This window comes from Lonchura striata, chromosome 2 (genome assembly GCF_050655825.1).
Source record: "Lonchura striata isolate lonStrDom1 chromosome 2, ASM5065582v1, whole genome shotgun sequence".
Classification (NCBI taxonomy): Eukaryota; Metazoa; Chordata; class Aves; order Passeriformes; family Estrildidae; genus Lonchura; species Lonchura striata.
In genome coordinates this window covers 117,013,978-117,031,282 of record NC_140704.1, presented here as the reverse complement: position 1 = coordinate 117,031,282, position 17,305 = coordinate 117,013,978, and the positions used below count along the sequence as shown (strand labels likewise).

The following is a 17,305-nucleotide window of genomic DNA, read 5'->3' as shown; positions in this document are numbered from 1 at the left end:
CTCAAAATAGCCAACTGTCAACCTAGGTGTTGAAACAACAATTTCCTGTTTTTCCCTTGGGAGCAGAATGGAAGTGTTTTCTGCCTTCTACCAACCATGTGGACCAGATCCCCTAACTGTCCTTCATATAGGAAACATAAAGGATAGATTCTGTGTACAACTGCCCTTCATAGCAAAGCTTTACAGGGGCTAGAAACCTTTGTTCTGAATTGCATACTTTTTTTAGTGATTTAAGAACCACAGCCTTATGCCGGTCCTTCTTTGCTGAGAATAAATATCTGAGAGTATAATTTTAACTAATATAAATAATATGTTGTCTGGATGTTGGTGTTTTAAATAAAAAGAAATGCTTTGGTTTAGTAAAATATTTCACATCAGGTTTTCTTTTCAGTGTTTCTGGGTGCCCACTAGCTGACAAGACATTAAAATCCCTTATGGCTGCTAACTCTCAGGAGCTCAAGTAAGTATTGACAATAGCACAAATGTTATTGTTCTTTCTCTTCAACAAACATGTTCCTTGTGTTATTGAAGTTGTAAATTTGAATTGCTCTGAGTGGTATCAAATCTTTTTCTGAAAAGTGTAGTGAATTTGTTTGAAAGCTTTTGAGTGAAATAAAGTTTACTTTTCTCCATTTGTCTTTCTTTATTCTTGCACCCCTTCATTTACATCAATTAATCAGGGCCTTGGGGACAAAAATTGTGAACACTAGGGAAGATGCAGTTTTTTCAGTTTTTTTGAATCAGAGAGGAATAGAAAATATCTAGTATGTAAGATGGATCTGGCAACTGATCCAGATAGAATTAATTGGAATTATTTAGTTAGAAGTAAATCTAGTTACAATAAATCTAAAATGACACCAGGATACCTGCAAATATTTTTTATTTGTCCCTACCCTATATTATGAGTTTAATGTGACTAAAGTAGGCATCAAGTCATATGATTTTGTGCTGGCATAATTCTCACCATGAAATGTCACTTACAAAAGGACTGTGCAGGCTTTGCTTATAGACAGATGTATAGGGACATATGAATATTTCAAAAATCTGTAGTCAAGAGAGGCACTGGCAACCAGTCATCTAGTTATTGAATTGGCTTTGTCAGTAAGGATGTGGGGAAAAGGGAAGGATAATTAGAGTTCTTTCATAGCTTTCCCTCTGCAACTTGTAAATTGGATCCCATAATATATGGCTTGGAAAAATTCATGAATGCACATAAAAAGGGGAGAACCCCGTGACTGTCCTTTCTGTCCTTTAGGTTCATCCCTAGTCCAGATAGAAGAAAATAAAGTCTGATCATGGCACTATTCTCCTTTTCTAATGTTATTAGTGGCAGAAGGGAATAGGCTTGAAGCAGTGTTTGGCTTCCCCAGATCAAATGTTAGTGGTTTTATTCCCTAGCCTTACGACTTCAGTTATAATTGAAATGCTGAACTGATAGTAGTTATGAAGCTGAATGTACAGGAGATGCAGTAAAATAGCAAAGAAAGACAGTTTATATAGGCAGCTGTCCAAAGCAGTTCACAAAGCCACTAGGTAAACTGGCACACTGGCACAATGCTGCATTTTTTGACATTTCTGATCCTCAAAGGTATAAAATTTAGGTTTCGTTTGTTTTAAAAGAGCAGAATGGTTAGCAAGGAGCCGGCTTGCAAAAATGCTGACAAATTTGAAGTCATTTGCTGAGTCATATATATTTGTCCCTGCTTTTATTGGCTTTCTGCCATACAAAGACACTCACACAAATATTTTGAATAGTTGCTCCTCATGCATCACCCCCCCGCCCCATTCATGTGTGAATAAGTAAATTTGCATACCAATATGGTTATTTTTCCACTAAAGCTTCTAGAGTTTTGGTCATGCCATAAGGAAAGAGGAGCAACAGCATATGACTTAAATGACAAACTGCACACTGTACGCCATGTATAATAAGTGAGTTGTGAAAGACAAAGTCAAAGTTCATGGACATTTCACAGACAGAAATATGTTGCATAACGCAGTTAGCATTTAATTTCAATTAACTAGAAAAAGAGCAAAAATCAAAATCTGTTCACAGACAATTTGCAAAAGGAAAAAAAGGCTAAATAAAATTATTTTCCATAAATGTACCACCTTAATTTTGGTTTTTGCAAACGTAGTTCAGGTGGTATTTTGAACAAAACTTTGCTTCTGTCTAAATTAAATCTTTTTCCACAATGTTGCAATCATGCTTGTACTGGTATAGTGATATCAATAGTTAATTGTAGCATTGCTATGTGAGTAGAGGGCATAAATGCTCATAGAATCAGGCCAGGAAAGTACCCTCATGTAGTTAGGCATGAATTTGAAAAAGCTGTGTATTTTTTCCAAATGTTATTAATGTTTAATTTGCCAGAATCAAGATAAGATTTTGGCTTTAATTATGAAACTCTATGCCAGCAAAGATACAAGGCTTCCATGTGATCCACAGTTTGGAAATAAGGAAGATCTGCTCAGAAAGTGTGCCTGTGATTCAGATTCAAGAAAATATCTATATGAGGATTCTTGCTGTTCAGAACAATCTGAGGTGGTCAATTAAAAGCTTGATAAGTTTGGTGATGACTCAGATTTTAAAGTTAAAAGGGATAATTGTGGCTGATATTCTATTTAATCAAAGATCTCGCTTATTAAGCCTTAAAAAATTTAAATGTGTACTTTTGAGAGGTATTTACTTATAATTCAGAAACTTTTAGGAATAGGTGGTCAGTCCTACCTACCCTTAGACTAGTTTTTGCAGAGGTTAAATGTTAATTTTTAGGAGAGATTTGAGTAGTTTTTCTACGTGGGCTCAACATAAAATATTGCAGCTCAGTGTTTCAATTTTACACGTAGTTGTAGTTCATCTTCCTAAAGAAAAAGCAATCCTCTTGCTGGAGAAAGGGATAAAATAGGAGGTAGTCAATGCCATTTGCAAGAATTGATATGTAAAATCATTGAGAGATATATATTTTTAATAACAAATTTGGAAGAATTGTAGAAGAACTTGTAACCTACACCCACCTGAGGGTTGACATCTCTTAATTTGATGTCCTGAGACCTCTGGTCTTTCAATGTAATTCTTATTTTCTTGGCTCTGCACAGGAATTCATTATAGAAGATGACTCCCTAAGCTGGGGTACCAGTCCAAACACCACTTAGAAGCTGATGAACTTTCACAGCATTACTGATGGAAAGGCAATGGGTTTTTGGTGTATTTTGTGTTCTGGAATTTCATAGTTCATAAAAAGACATAAGCAATATTTAGAAAACCCAGCCCAGTGGTCAAAATTAGGAGTCTTGCTAATGAAGCTTTTTACTTATTTGCCAGTAGCCCACCTGAAATATCTTTTTACAGTTTCATTAGTCCTGATAATATCTCAGCCTCAAATCTTCAGTGACCTCCAGAATAGGTTGGACTCAAATCTGGTTGGAAATTTGTCTGCTGCCAGAAGTGGTAACTACAGATGGGGTGATAGAAAATTAAGTTCAGTGTCCTTTTAAAGTATATTCACCACTCCCAGACTTTCAGATCTGAATGTCTCACACAAAGAGCTTTTCTTGAATTAAAGTCCACCTCTATTCTATGCAGAAAGGCCTTCCATCTGTGATCATCTGATAAAACAAGTAGCCAAAATTAATTTTCTCAGTTTTTGGCAGGTGTTCTGGATTTACTTGTGAGTATTCACACTCTCCAGACATCTGCCCTTGCTGCCTGCTCCACATGACATTGTGCCCAGTCCTTGTCCCACACTTAAACAGGTCAACATTTAGTTGTACACGGTAAAGCATGTCCTGGCACTCTGCAAACCCCCACCTTTACCTTTGCTGTCAGTGTGAGGCAAGTCATTCTGCCAAAAATATTTTGTTCACTAGGTGTTGTCATGAAATGTTTTGATATTATCTTTGAAAAAAAAAGGCACCCCTTTCTTCATTTGAAATCATTTGCTGAATTCTACTTCAATCAATGCATAAATTTGCTCATGTCCAAAAGAAGTCAGATTTTTTGACAAATTAATTGTTCACAGAAAACTAGTTTGAAATATTCTGTGAAGAGATGCACCTGCACACTCAGATGTACTATTACAATTATATTTGTAGGTGTTTTCCATGGCAGCCTACCAATGATTATATGAAATCATGAATCTCTTTTACTCAGGAAAGATTCAGTAACTGAGACCCTTAAGAGCATATTGAACCCTGCAAGTTTCCTTAATGGTTCAGCACAACATTATTTGGCACAGCTCCTTATGTAATTCTGATACTCTGTAAAAATAATAGCATGTCAAAGTCCCTTAGGGTTGCTTAGAATAAAAACTTTGTGTTGTATAATACAGAAACATAGAAAAGGCTGGCATAGCTTCTAAGGCAAATGTTTTTGGAGCTGCTTTGTTTGCTGAGGTATGCTAATATTCTCTAAAAAATCCTCAAACCAAGCCACTCCACAAATAAACAACAGCCTTAAATTTAAAAAAAAATCAAATTTCTGTACTTCTGAGATGTCACCAGTGAGGTCCTGCTTCAAACACCACAGAAGTCAGTGGAAGGACCTACTGACCCAAGCTGGCTTTTGGGGCATAGCAAGCAAGAAGCCCATCCTGCCAGACTGCTGGCAAAAGCACAGTAACCATCAGATTTTTTTCTTTCTATTGTATGGATGTTTCAGTATTAAACTTGAAAAAGACTTGTTTGTCACACATAAACAGAGAAACCCTTTAACTATGAGAAATAGGCATAATCCAATTGCTCAGCTGAACACCCACCTGAATCTCAAGCGAGAAAGAGACGATCCTGTGGCATGCTTACAATACTAGAATACACAAATTATTATATTCAAATTCTGGCTACCATCTACTGATGCCCAAAAGTAAAACCGCTTCTCTGTTTTAATTTCCATTTCTGTAAATACTGGCAAAGTGCTTATTTATATCTCCACCTGAAAACATCATACCAATAACAAACAAACATATAATAGCAAATTTGCAGATAGCTCTATATCAAGCTGCTTTTCCCTTCTCTTTATAATGTTGATTCTGTACAAGGAAAAATATTAGATGCAAATATTGATATAAACTAACTAAATCAACACATCATATACAATATATTCCACATTTCTTATTAAAATTCTGCTATTAAAAAAAAATAACCTCCCCAATAAAAGGGAGTCTGCTTATTTAAGAAAATTTGAATAAAGCAGCAAGAGATATGTTTAGTTATTCAACAAAACGCTCTGTTGTTCTTTTTCCACTCTAGACAAAATACAGATTGTACACATTATTTACTGTATCTTTGTGACTGTATTTTCTAAGCTTCCCGTATTATTCCATAGGTGCCCAACACCTGGCTGTGATGGCTCTGGCCACGTGACAGGGAACTATGCATCCCACAGAAGGTAACAACCATCCCATCACATGGGGCTGCAGTGCTCAGGGCTCTCGGCTGGCAGCAGCAGAAAGAGGTGGCTCTTATTCTGTGTGCTTCTTTCAGCTTGTCTGGCTGTCCTCGTGCCAGGAAAGGAGGTATCAAAGTCACTCCTACCAAGGAAGAAAAAGAAGACCCTGAACTTAAGTGAGTACAGAAGCAGGGGTCCACTGCCAGTGGAGGGGGGAAATGGCCTGTGAGAGTTCAGGACTTGAGGAATCATAGGGAGATGCCCCAGTTAATCTGAACCATGTGAGAATAGTGCCCAGAGCTGGAACCAAACCAAGTGTTTCTGCTTCTTGTGGAGTTGGTGGAGTCCATCACCTAGGAGACTGAGCACTGAGGAAGGATTGTTGTATCTGCTTGTATTGCTCCAATTATTTTAAAGAGTGCTATACAAGTGCCAATTGGTTGAAAAATTTGGCAAAATGAAGGAAAATTACTGACTTAGGTGAAACATGTTAGCTAATTAAATCAGAGTGACACTTTAAAAATATGTTCTATAGAACTTAAATATCTGTAAGTCACATGTCTTTTCTATATCTATGAATGAAAATTTCACTTAAAGTGAAAACTGGAATCTCAGTAAAGATTCCCTACAGTCCTGGCTTGAATGCACATTCCATTAAAATTTGTAAATGGTAACTTCCAGAATATAAAAGTGAAGACTTAGTTGTATGGAATGTTGTCTTAATATTTGCTAATGATATATGCAAAACTGCAAAACACTGACAGAGCAGCACAAAAAGTTCCCTCCCCTTCCTTTGCAAGAATTTGCATGGATTTCCATGCAAGTTCTCCAGTTACAGGCACACACCCTCTGCTTCATACCAGAAACCAAGATAGAAACGAGACAATGTTGACTTTCCATACATTTGAAGAAGTTTGATTTATTGCCTGTGATAGAATTTGAACATTTTTTTCCAGTAAAACACTATCTAAATGAATGTATTATATTCTTAGTCTCTACAATTTTATTTTAAATTGCCTTATTTTAAGATCAGCTGAACCCCCATAATGTAGCTTGACAAGAGTTGTATGCCCTGGTACAGTGTGCCACCAGGGACCAAGTCTTACTCCATTAAAGCAAAGTAGCAAAGGCAGCCAGAATGATTTTCTCAGGATTTTTTGAGACTATCTTTGCCTGCTCTCTCCGGTGAAAATGAGGCTTCTTTTGCTGTTTCTGTAGATGTCCAGTGATAGGCTGTGATGGCCAAGGTCACATATCAGGTAAATACACTTCTCATCGCACTGCTTCTGGTTGTCCTTTGGCTGCCAAGAGACAGAAGGAGAGTCCTGTCAATGGGTCTTCGCTATCCTGGAAACTGAACAAACAAGAGCTGCCACACTGTCCTTTGCCAGGCTGCAACGGGCTGGGTCATGTTAATAATGTTTTTGTCACCCACAGAAGGTATAACTTTGGTTTTTCTCTTTTCATTTTTCCTTAACATTCCACTCTGAATTGGCAACATGTGAGTTTAGAGTCAGAATAAATTATGCTAAAGTCTTTTGAGTAATAACCTTGCAGCTAAAGTAATACAAAATATTACTTTGAGAGACTTAAACTTTTACATCTCTTTCTATGTTCCCATTGAAGCATGACTTTCTAAGGTGTTCAGATTAGCACAGTGCCTATGCATTTTAAAATTAAGTACAGTCCTTTCCTAGGGAAATATGAGTTGTATCTGCATACCTTCCAAGGAAAAGAGAAATATCATTGAAATGCCACCAGAAAAGTTTTAGCCAAGAGTCATTAATTTAATCTTTCTACCAGTGAAAAAGTTAAATCATAAGCTTTGTATTTGAACAGCAAAAGTTACACAAAGGAAAAACAATAAACATGCAGCATTCCTATGGATTAAAGAAGTTTGAAGTTACAACAATCTTACAAAGAAAATTATCATTGCAGAGAAGGAGTCACACATATAACTAACAACAATAAACACCATCTATCACTGTGAAAAATCATCTGACTATATTGATTCAAAAATAATCAAATACTCTGATTGGCAAGTTTGGTTTTCTGTCTTTAATAGAAATTAAGTCTACATTCTCTATCTCCTTTGCCTTCTTCCTAATACTTTGAGCCAACTTCTCCGAAACAACAAATAACCAAGGTAATTTGAACAAATTCAGTCAGAGTCCAGTGTTATCCTAATTTTATTTCCTACATCCCATCTTAAAGTCTTTTCTTTAGGACACTGCTGTAAATTGTAGCTAATTAAGCAAGTAGCAAAAAACCTATATTTTAGCTGGTAGCAATTCATAGTTCAGATGATTCCTCTCCTACATAAGACTGGATCACTCTCAAGATCATGTTAGTCAAAATGACAAAGCAGATATAACTTCATTTGACATTCTTTCCTAGGACATTTGAAACCTAACAAGTTCCTTTTAAACAATCTCACAATTAGGTATCTGCCCTGGGCAGAGATAATAAGCAGAAATTTAGAACTGAAGAACTAGCATCTTTCCCTGTATAGTTTTTAGCCAAGCTAATGAAAGCTTAGGTTTTGCTGCTTTTTTTTATTTTTCCCTAAGTGGAAATGTCATGTCTTTTAGGATTCTCTTAAAAAAAAAAAAAAAATTACACACACACTCACACACAGACACACATTCACACACATCAACCATTTTCATGTGGAACAAAATTTTCCTTCTCTCCTTACTCAGCTACACCTAAAACCGAATCTTTCTGACAGCTCTTCAACATATCAGTATTTCTTCTTTTTTATTTATAAAGATAGTGTTAAGACAGTGCAATTCCTCTTAGCCCTTTAGTGGGCTATAAAAATTGCCTCAGATAATTACCAGCTGATGAAATTGTAAGCTTTGAAATAGCAAAATGTAATTTAATGTGAACAGTGGTTAAAAAGCAAACTGGCTATATAATAGAACCATTCAAAAAAGCTATTACAGCCTATAGGGTATATCCAGAGTCATTATTGTATTGATCATTATTATGTATCAAGAAAGTGATACAATAATTGCGCACTGTGGACATCATCCTATTAACTAATTTTTTTTAGGATAGTAAACTTGACATTTTAAATACCATACTCTCCTCTCCTTTGGAGCACAATCCCTTGTAAAAAACAGTTTATAAGTGTTTGAATTTAAAGAATTCTGTAAATGCATCTTCATATAGCTTAACAGTAGTTGCTACTGCAATTTTGATTATTTTGAAATATGCTTAAGAGTTGTTTACTCATAGATTGAGATTTCTGTGCCAATTTTCAAGCAGGAATATACGGCTAAATGACTCTTTATGAGTTATGTCATTCCCCGAAGCCATGCTATAATGGAGATACTGATGTGACCTTAGGTACAGAGGTCTGTCCAAGTGCATGATAATATTGCCTGAAAGGATTGTTGCCATTTTCAAGTGGGTGCTAATGTTTTTTTTTCCTATCTGTTTCAGCCTGTCTGGTTGTCCTCTGAATGCACAAACCATAAAAAAGGGCAAAATTTCAGAAGAATTAATGACTATCAAGCTTAAAGCAAGTGGCGGTAAGGAGATCTGTAAAAAATGATGACATTTATTTAGATAGAAGGGCCCTGACTCCCATTTATACTTGTGCCCCTTTATGCCATTTTGGCATTAATTCTCACTACTTTGTCTCTAGCAATAAAAAATCTCGACTAACAAAAATATTTGCATGAGAGATTATAAAATTATTGTCATTTACATCTTGATAACTTAACATTGAGGATATGCTCTTGTTCAAGAGCATTATTTTTTATATAGGTATTCTTTAAATATTGTTTTTATTAATAAACAATTAGTTACAGATCAGGAGGGCTTAGCTATCTGATGAATAAGGTAAGAAGGGAGAAATACTGTAGGCAGAAATTGACTCATCTCTCTAACTTCATTCCTACATGGTTTAGCATCTATGCAGTGTGTGTGCAATTTAGCTAACCTAAGAGCAAAGCAATAATTACTAAAGAGTTGCAGGAAGAAATGTGTAGGAGTCTCCCTTCTTATATAATGTGCTTTAGCAAGCTGGGCATTGAGCCAGGGATCAGGAAATTTAGTCTTTAGCCTCCAACTGCTGAGGAAAACGGTTGCATTAGTACTTACAGATTTCCCATGCTAGCTCCCCAATAGACTCAGTTCTAGGCTTTAAAGCAGCAACAACAGCGGCACAAATCTCCAGGCAGAGCTGGGTTCAGAGTGATACTCAGCAGAAACAGGCACATGTATTTGCCAGCAGCTGCTACAGCTCGGTGTTTTTCAGGACAAGGCTTTCATTAAAGAACTGAAGTTTTTTTTCTTTTCTATCTAACTTATTGGGATGAAAAAGACTGACTTCCTTTTTTTTTTTTTTTTTTTTTTTATTATTCCACTGTAATACTTGTTGGCTTTCTAAAAATTTCGCCCTTTCCTGTTATTTAAACTTCCCTGTTTATCAGATATATCTCAGGCTGTGCTTATTGAAGTTATTCTGCACAGGAACTTGCCCTCATAGAGATATTGCAAGATCAGAAACAGGTACAGATGAGTGAACAATTATAATGCTAGTGAAGATGTTGCCCTGGTGTGTTTCCTAAAAAAAGAAAGGTTGCTGTTGTATTATTTTTAAAACAAAACAAAACCAAACCAACCAACCAACCAACCAAACAAACAAAAACCCCATACCCAAGCACTGTAAATATCTCCTCATGTTTTATGATAAACTTTTCTCTTTATGGAAATTTTCTCCTTTCTGTACCCTCCAGCTTGTAGTTGCCCAATGCAATGAACAAGAAAGAAATTTTGAAAAAATTAGGACTAAGATAGCCCAATCTATGTTTTAGCTCATACAGATGTTTAATAGGTAGGGAAGAATTTTGACAATAAAATCAAAGTAAAAGGCAAGTTAAGGATCAATCATCTGTTAGAAATCTTATTTTCCTATGGTTAAGTAACAGGTAAATAAGCTTGTTACTCATACATCCATTTACATGTGGACATTTTAAATCTGATATTGTTATTTTTAAATGTTTACAGGTATTGAGAGTGATGAAGAAATAAGACACTTGGATGAGGAAATAAAAGAACTGAATGAATCCAATCTTAAAATTGAAGCTGACATGATGAAACTTCAAACTCAGGTATGCATAAATGTGAAATCTTTTCCTATGCTATGTTTAAGCACAATAAATAAATTAAATGCTATGTAATTGCTATGTTTAAAAATAACTAGTCTCCTCTGCACTCCTTTTTCCAAGCTCTTGTTTTTTGTTGTTTTCTGTAAATAAGCAGCAGGTATTGTCTTAAAGATCTGGTGAGTGAGAAATTCAGGGAAGTTTGTAGCTAATCCTAACAAGCAGACAGGAAACATACTTACTAAACAAAACATTCATTTTTCTTTGTTGACCAAACATCTGCTTACCAAACCATGGACGTCTATGACTTGAGTTTTTAGGGATGATAATTCCTCTTACAAACCCTCTCCAAATCTTAATGAGTGTTGAATCTAATGAGGTCTTGTGTGTATCTAAGAAAATTTTCCTAGCTTAGCTCACCCACTGTCAATTATTCAAATAGTTTGACTTTTGCCTCCAGGCAACAGCTGGTAAAAAATGTATACCTTTTGCTAGTTTGTGTAGGAAATTATTTTAATGGGAGTTATGGAAAAGAGTAATTTTCTTTCATTATTTTGTAAACTGGAGAGATTAAGTTGGCTTTAATATGCTGATAGTGGTTCTACAGAGTGAGCTGTATAGCTTCATCCCTTTGGACTCCCATATGCACCTGGAAGTTAACCTGGGCAAACTGGGTAAAAGCATGAGCAGAAGTTTCAGAATTTTCAGAATAAGAGTGAAATAAAATTAAATCTGTAAACTGAATATAAACCTAAACTGACCTAAACCAAACTGAGTGTAATCATACCTGCCTGTATTTGCACCACATTGGAATGAGCAGTGTTGACTCATGATGTTTTTGCAATAACCACTGGGTGTACAGTCTAAACAAGGTAGAAGCCTGTGCCACCTGTGCTGGATCTAAACAATCTGGCTTCACACTACAGCAGTTGTGGGGATATCCAGCCCAAACTGTGCTGCAGGGGGGCTGTGCTCACTGTCACACTTGGTCCTCTCTGGTGGTCACTGTGCTATTTGCATGGAGATCACCCAGTTTATGCATTCACTTTTCTTCTCCCTGGACTTTCTCCCTGGTGAAGGCACCTTGACCAGCAAAGCCTGAACTGAACTACAGCAGAAAACATAAATCTCCTGCCTCCTTTTATTCCATCCCAGCCAGGTGCTAGACTGCTACGAACACCCTCCAGAGGACACATTGTAGTGGATGGCAGGCACACAAAAAGGGGTTTCTCACACTGGGGAGTTGTGCGAAGAAGGAAGTAAAGTGGCCACAAGCAGGAGGCAATTAAGTAGTGCAAAGAGGTGCATACTAATAAGGAAGTGAGGGTATGGCAATCATGGATAGGACTGCGCCGATCAGTGCCTTGAGGAGCTGTGGCAGGGCACAGGGATGGCAGCCCTTGGTTCTACCCTGCTGAGCTGTCTGCTCCCGAGACAAGGAGCAGGGCAGGAGGGAACCAGACCCTACCATTGCTAGTTTTGTTTTTTTAGCACTGCTTTTGACATCTAAGCTTTTAGATCTGAGTATATCCCAGAACTCCCACTTTTAAAAATATACCATTTTTTCCCTGCTCTTTCCAAAACTCTCCATTCTGTTGGTCAGAGATCATCTTTGTGGTACATCCTCAGCCTCTCAGTTTCCTTTCCACTCTATTTTTTTCTCATTGTTCCCAGCACCAGGCCTGTTGCTAATCCCAGCCAGCCCAGAGCTCACCCAGGAGCAGGGCAGGAAAATAGCACAACAGCTAATACCCGTGCCCTCGCTATTGTGGTCGAGCAGCAGGGATGCTGTAAGAGCAGAACAGCAATATAAACATCAACCTCCTTTCTCCTTCCCTCCGCCAGCCCTGAGGCCACACTCTGTCCCAGCTCCACACTCCACCCTGACCCTCCTCTCCAAGCTCAATTCCCTCTTCCCACTCTGAGGCACTGTCTAGTGCCTTGCTGCCACAAGGTTTCTCCATGAACCAGCATCAAAGTCCATCATTTCAGAGCAAATACAACCTCTTCTTTGCTCTGAATGTTCTGTGGAAAAGCTATGTCTCTCCTAAAAAAAACATAGCTGAGTTTCAGATTGATCATGGCCTCTCTTGTAATCACCCACCTGATATTTTGGGTTCAAACTGCAGTAACAATAATGCCAAGGGTTTATCTGACTGTGTTTGTGCCTGCCTGTCTCTTTTAGATCACATCGATGGAGAGCAATTTGAAAACAATAGAAGAGGAGAACAAACTCATAGAGCAGAACAACGAGAGCCTGTTGAAGGAGTTAGCTGGCTTAAGCCAAGCCCTTATCTCCAGCCTCGCTGACATTCAGCTGCCACAGATGGTAAGCCCACAGCCAGCAGGTTAACACCTTCTTTGGAGATTGTCTTGCCAGCACTTGAAGCAGATGAGCAAAGTCAGGGACTGGCATGAGCACTGGAGCTGCATTAGTAGAGAGTGCTTTTAGGCTGATTTGCTTTGCAGAGATGCAAGATCATGAAGTCTGTGTGGTAGTAGGTGCATTAACTTTGAGGAATACCAGCCCTGGTATCTCTTCCCTCTACCACACCGGGCAAGGCAGGCTTTTCCATCAGACCTCCCTGTCTGAACACCCACCCTGCACAAAGAGTGAAAACTTCACTCTGATGAGAATCCTCATATACTTAGCTCCCAGATCAAAACTATAACCTGTTTCATACAGATGATTTTTTTGGAGACAACCAAGCTCCATCTTCTCAAGAATTTCACTTCTTACTTTCAAACAAATGCCAAATCCACAGAGGTACTCCTGTTTCCAGGATTTCCTGGTTCCTGATTAAGAAAGGACAGCTTGGGAGAACATCAGTCATAACCCCAGAGACAAATTGGCAAAAAAAAAAAAAAAAAAAAATTACACTAACCATAATATCTTCAACTCCTTTTCTTGCTTGGAGAGAGTGTGGATTCCCCAGGACATGTAACTCCTGTAATTTCCACAACCTTTCCATTAATCTGGATGGCTGCCCTGTTTATGACTTCTCCCCAGTTGCCATATTGCTCCTTTGACATGCTTGGGGTTGGGTGTTTGGGTATTTCTGGCCTTAATTTTACCTCCTACAATTATAATCTGTTTTGTCTCCATTTAGGGGCCAATCAGTGAGCAGAATTTCGAAGCATATGTAAATACACTCACAGACATGTACAGCAATCTGGAACGGGACTATTCCCCCGAATGCAAAGCTCTGCTGGAAAGTATCAAACAGGCAGTGAAGGGCATCCATGTGTAGGATGTGAAAGCTGCTGGGCAACAGAAATTACTTAACAGCAGTAAACTCCAGATGGATCTGTTAGGAGTTCATGTACTGCTAAGGGGTGTAGGTTGCCATGCTGCATTTACAATTGCAACATTGCACTAATTTTTTCCCAGCTGACATAAAAAAAAAGAATAAAACCACAACAGACTATTTGTATTAACAGCAATGCACTCTGTTAGTATATTGTATTTATTTCAGTACAATTTCCTTTTTTTTTCTTCTTTTGCACTCAGTTTTTGTAAAGTGAATGTAAAAAGTGTGTGCGACTATTTTTTATATTTTTTATTTATTTCTAATCAAAGAGTTGTTTTTTTTATCTTTTAACAGCATTTTTGCGGCCTGCCATATTTTTACAAATGTGTTTATTAATTTATTTTCCAATGGGATTTTAAATAGACTGAAAGCTATACTGTAAATTAAATAACATGCTGGGTTTGTACAGGAAGAAAAAAAAAAACCTATGAAAGTAACAAATGACTGAACCGTGGTTCTAGTTTTATTTTCCTCACATCCTGCTTTTTTATAATGGCTTTGTATCGGAAATGGGTTTGCAGTAACATGAGATGTGAAGATGCATGGAATGAGAAGATAAATGGTGCCCACTAGTGGGGAATTTGGGCTCTTAAAAGCACAGTATGCTGGAAAACAGTGTGTTAAAAAATATGTTAGCAATAATGAAATATAGCAATCAGCAAAGCACTTGACTTGGCTGTGTGATTTAGCCTATGAGAATGATTATTTAAAATGTTTCAAGAGAACTTCAGATTTATTTTACCACTGCAGCTTTTGTTCAGAGTTAGCTCATGGAGAGAAATGACAATTATCTCTAAACAAGAAGGGTAATTAGGTAGGTGCTGGTACTTTTTTAGTATGAGACGTTGAGATTTTAAGCAAGTGACCAGTATTGCAATGGATTTGGATTTAAAAATCGCAAACACATCCCAAGCTAAAGGCTTTGTACATAATGAGTCGAACACATCTCCCCTGAAATGGCATTTAATACTGGTTTGAAGGTAATGGCAGCTGAGAAGGCAGCGCTCTGGAGGGCAACAACACCCCTCTGGCACCACGGTGGTCGCTTGTCCCTTTGAATGATCAGTAGCAACACCGTGACTGGTTTCTCCCATCCTTCTTCACTGATACTAGGCTGATACTGAATTTGTCACCAGTCTTCTGGTAGGGTCCCAAGTGCTACAGAGCAGACAGACAGGTGGAGGTGTGGACAGACGAGCACTTGCGCAGAGGCGCGGGCGTGCGCCTCAGTATCCGGTTAGCCTGGGTGTGGAACTTCTGAATCCGTCAGAAACTAGTGGTTGCTATAACAGAGGCAATGTCTATTTCAGGGATTGTAAGTAATTAAGCATTGTTTCAGAAGTTTTTTTTATATTTATTTTTTTTAAGAAAAAGGTATAAACAACCAGCTAAACTGCCTTTTTTGTATGCACACACACCTCATGTGCATATGTGCCTCAGTGTAAATGTATACATGGATCTAGCGTGTGTTTAATTTTTCCGTGCTATAATGAAAGTGTTTATTTTTATTAGCCGCATTTATATTTAGATTGAATATGATGGCATTCACAGGCTTGACATATACAATTATATTATTACTGTTCCTGCACAAAAGTACTATTCAGAAGTGATTCAACTCTCATGCACTGTGGTCACTGTTCTGCAATTAGGTGGGGCTTGCTTTTCGTTGGGGGGCTGATTCAGCTCTCCGATCTTAGTTTAGACAGAGGAAAATGTGTGTTCTTAGGAGCTGTGTTTATTTTTAAATTGATTTTTCAAAAGCTACCATATGTGCTGTCTAATATAAATAGGAGAACACCAAACAAAAATTTGCTATTATTGTTCTTGCTAAAAACTCAAAAAGCAAACATTTGTTATACTTGTTAAATGCATACAAAAGGAGTTCACTCATTACAAAGACTAAAGTTTAATTTACTAAATATTTTAACAAATTTGTTATATATTTTATTTAAGTAAAAACAAATCTCTTACTGACCTATGTATTTATTATTATGATTTACTATGGCTTCAGGTTAATTTATATGTGTTTGGTTGTTTGCTCAGGATGTTCTGTGAAGTATGTTTGTATTTATTTGCCTCCCTTGTACTTGATGTGTTTTGTAATGTGCACTGTTTTTTTTTCTTTCTGTTTTTCTTTTTTTTTTTTTTGTGTTTAAATGCATTGATGAGCTATACTGTAAATTAGACCTTTTGTAAAGAGCAATGATGTATGCATTTTTTAATTTGGAGTAGTTTGTATACTGTTTCTTCATACAATTAATATTTCTTACATCAAAACAACAAAATTGTGTTCTGTGCTGTACATTTGGTGTATGGTAGGAAATAAAATTGATAATGAAATATTGCAGCAACTTTGTTGGATTTTTTAGCCTCTGGATGCTAACATATTACACTTTCTTAACTGCACCTGGCACTATAAGATGTGTCAGGTGTTTCAGTGGCTTTGTTTACAAAATGTGTCATCCTTGTAAGTTAATTTCTGATATAAATAATTTAATTAGTGTTTTACTTTTGTCAATTTGAAATAAGGAGGAGAGAAATATAACCACTTAAGAGGTCTTTTTCACTTCTGAAGGGAAAAGAAATTCAAGACGATAATCACTGCATTATTTAATGCATTCTTTTCTTGGCAGTTTTACACTTCATTTGTACTGATAAAGTACAGGATTTGTGCTGACCTTTAACAGCTGCTAAATGATGTTTAAGCATAAAAGCCATTGTAAACTTTCCAGCAATTCGGAACCGCCCACTGATCCAGTGTAATTTTCTGCTGAGAATTACAGTGCTTAGACATTGCAGAAATAAAAATCTGCTGGTTTTAGAAAGACAGTATTTCTATCTAATGGACTTTCTTTTTTCAGTGCACATGGTAGCAAAAACAGGAAACTATTTTATTTAGGATGTGTGCTAATGGCTTCAGGAGCATTTCTTTTTGCAGATTCCGACTTTCCACAGATAAGGAATAATGTTCATTTGGAAAGTAAGTCAAATTTAAATGCCATAAAGCAAGAAGCCTGATAATTATTGATTTGAATAGAAATATTTAGATAAACTAAAATGGACTGACACATAAAAAAAAAAAAAAATACATGTCCTGCATTTAGCTAGAAGGGAATTTAAAAATTTGTAGCATATGAACCCAGGATGCTCACAAATCCTGCCAGGTTTGATGCTGGAATGAAGACAGACCTGTCCTGGGAAGCTCTGCTCCAGTGGAGTTCAGAGTTTGCTTTGTTCTAGAACATTTATCCAAGGGCACCATGAACTGGTTGTTTTTATTAAGCCAGTTATTAGTTATCTATGTAATATGACAATTAATATAAAATAGTATTTTTAAGGGTTCTTAAAATTTACTATTAAACTTCTGCTGTGCATCTTCATATCATGAGGCACTATTGGGACAGTCTCTTCTCACACATCACAGATGAAGCAGAAACAGGTCTGTTTTAGCAATGTGCCTTAATACTATACAGACAAAGACTGAGACCAAC

General features: G+C 37.0%; 1 protein-coding gene across 10 annotated transcripts in view; it reads left to right on the top strand.

Annotated features, from left to right (window-relative positions):
• ST18 (ST18 C2H2C-type zinc finger transcription factor) overlaps positions 1 to 16,161 on the top strand; it is a 169,320-nt gene extending 153,159 nt beyond the window's left edge. For all 10 annotated transcript variants that reach the window (XM_021555702.4, XM_021555709.4, XM_021555707.4 and 7 more), the window contains 8 exons: positions 392 to 460; positions 5,321 to 5,383; positions 5,479 to 5,559; positions 6,602 to 6,823; positions 8,834 to 8,922; positions 10,406 to 10,509; positions 12,689 to 12,832; positions 13,614 to 16,161. In XM_021555702.4, coding sequence (XP_021411377.3) covers positions 392 to 460; positions 5,321 to 5,383; positions 5,479 to 5,559; positions 6,602 to 6,823; positions 8,834 to 8,922; positions 10,406 to 10,509; positions 12,689 to 12,832; positions 13,614 to 13,754 — 913 coding nt within the window. In that variant the 3' untranslated portion in view covers positions 13,755 to 16,161. The remainder of the gene's footprint in view (positions 1 to 391; positions 461 to 5,320; positions 5,384 to 5,478; positions 5,560 to 6,601; positions 6,824 to 8,833; positions 8,923 to 10,405; positions 10,510 to 12,688; positions 12,833 to 13,613) is intronic.
• Positions 16,162 to 17,305: the final 1,144 nt, after the last annotated feature.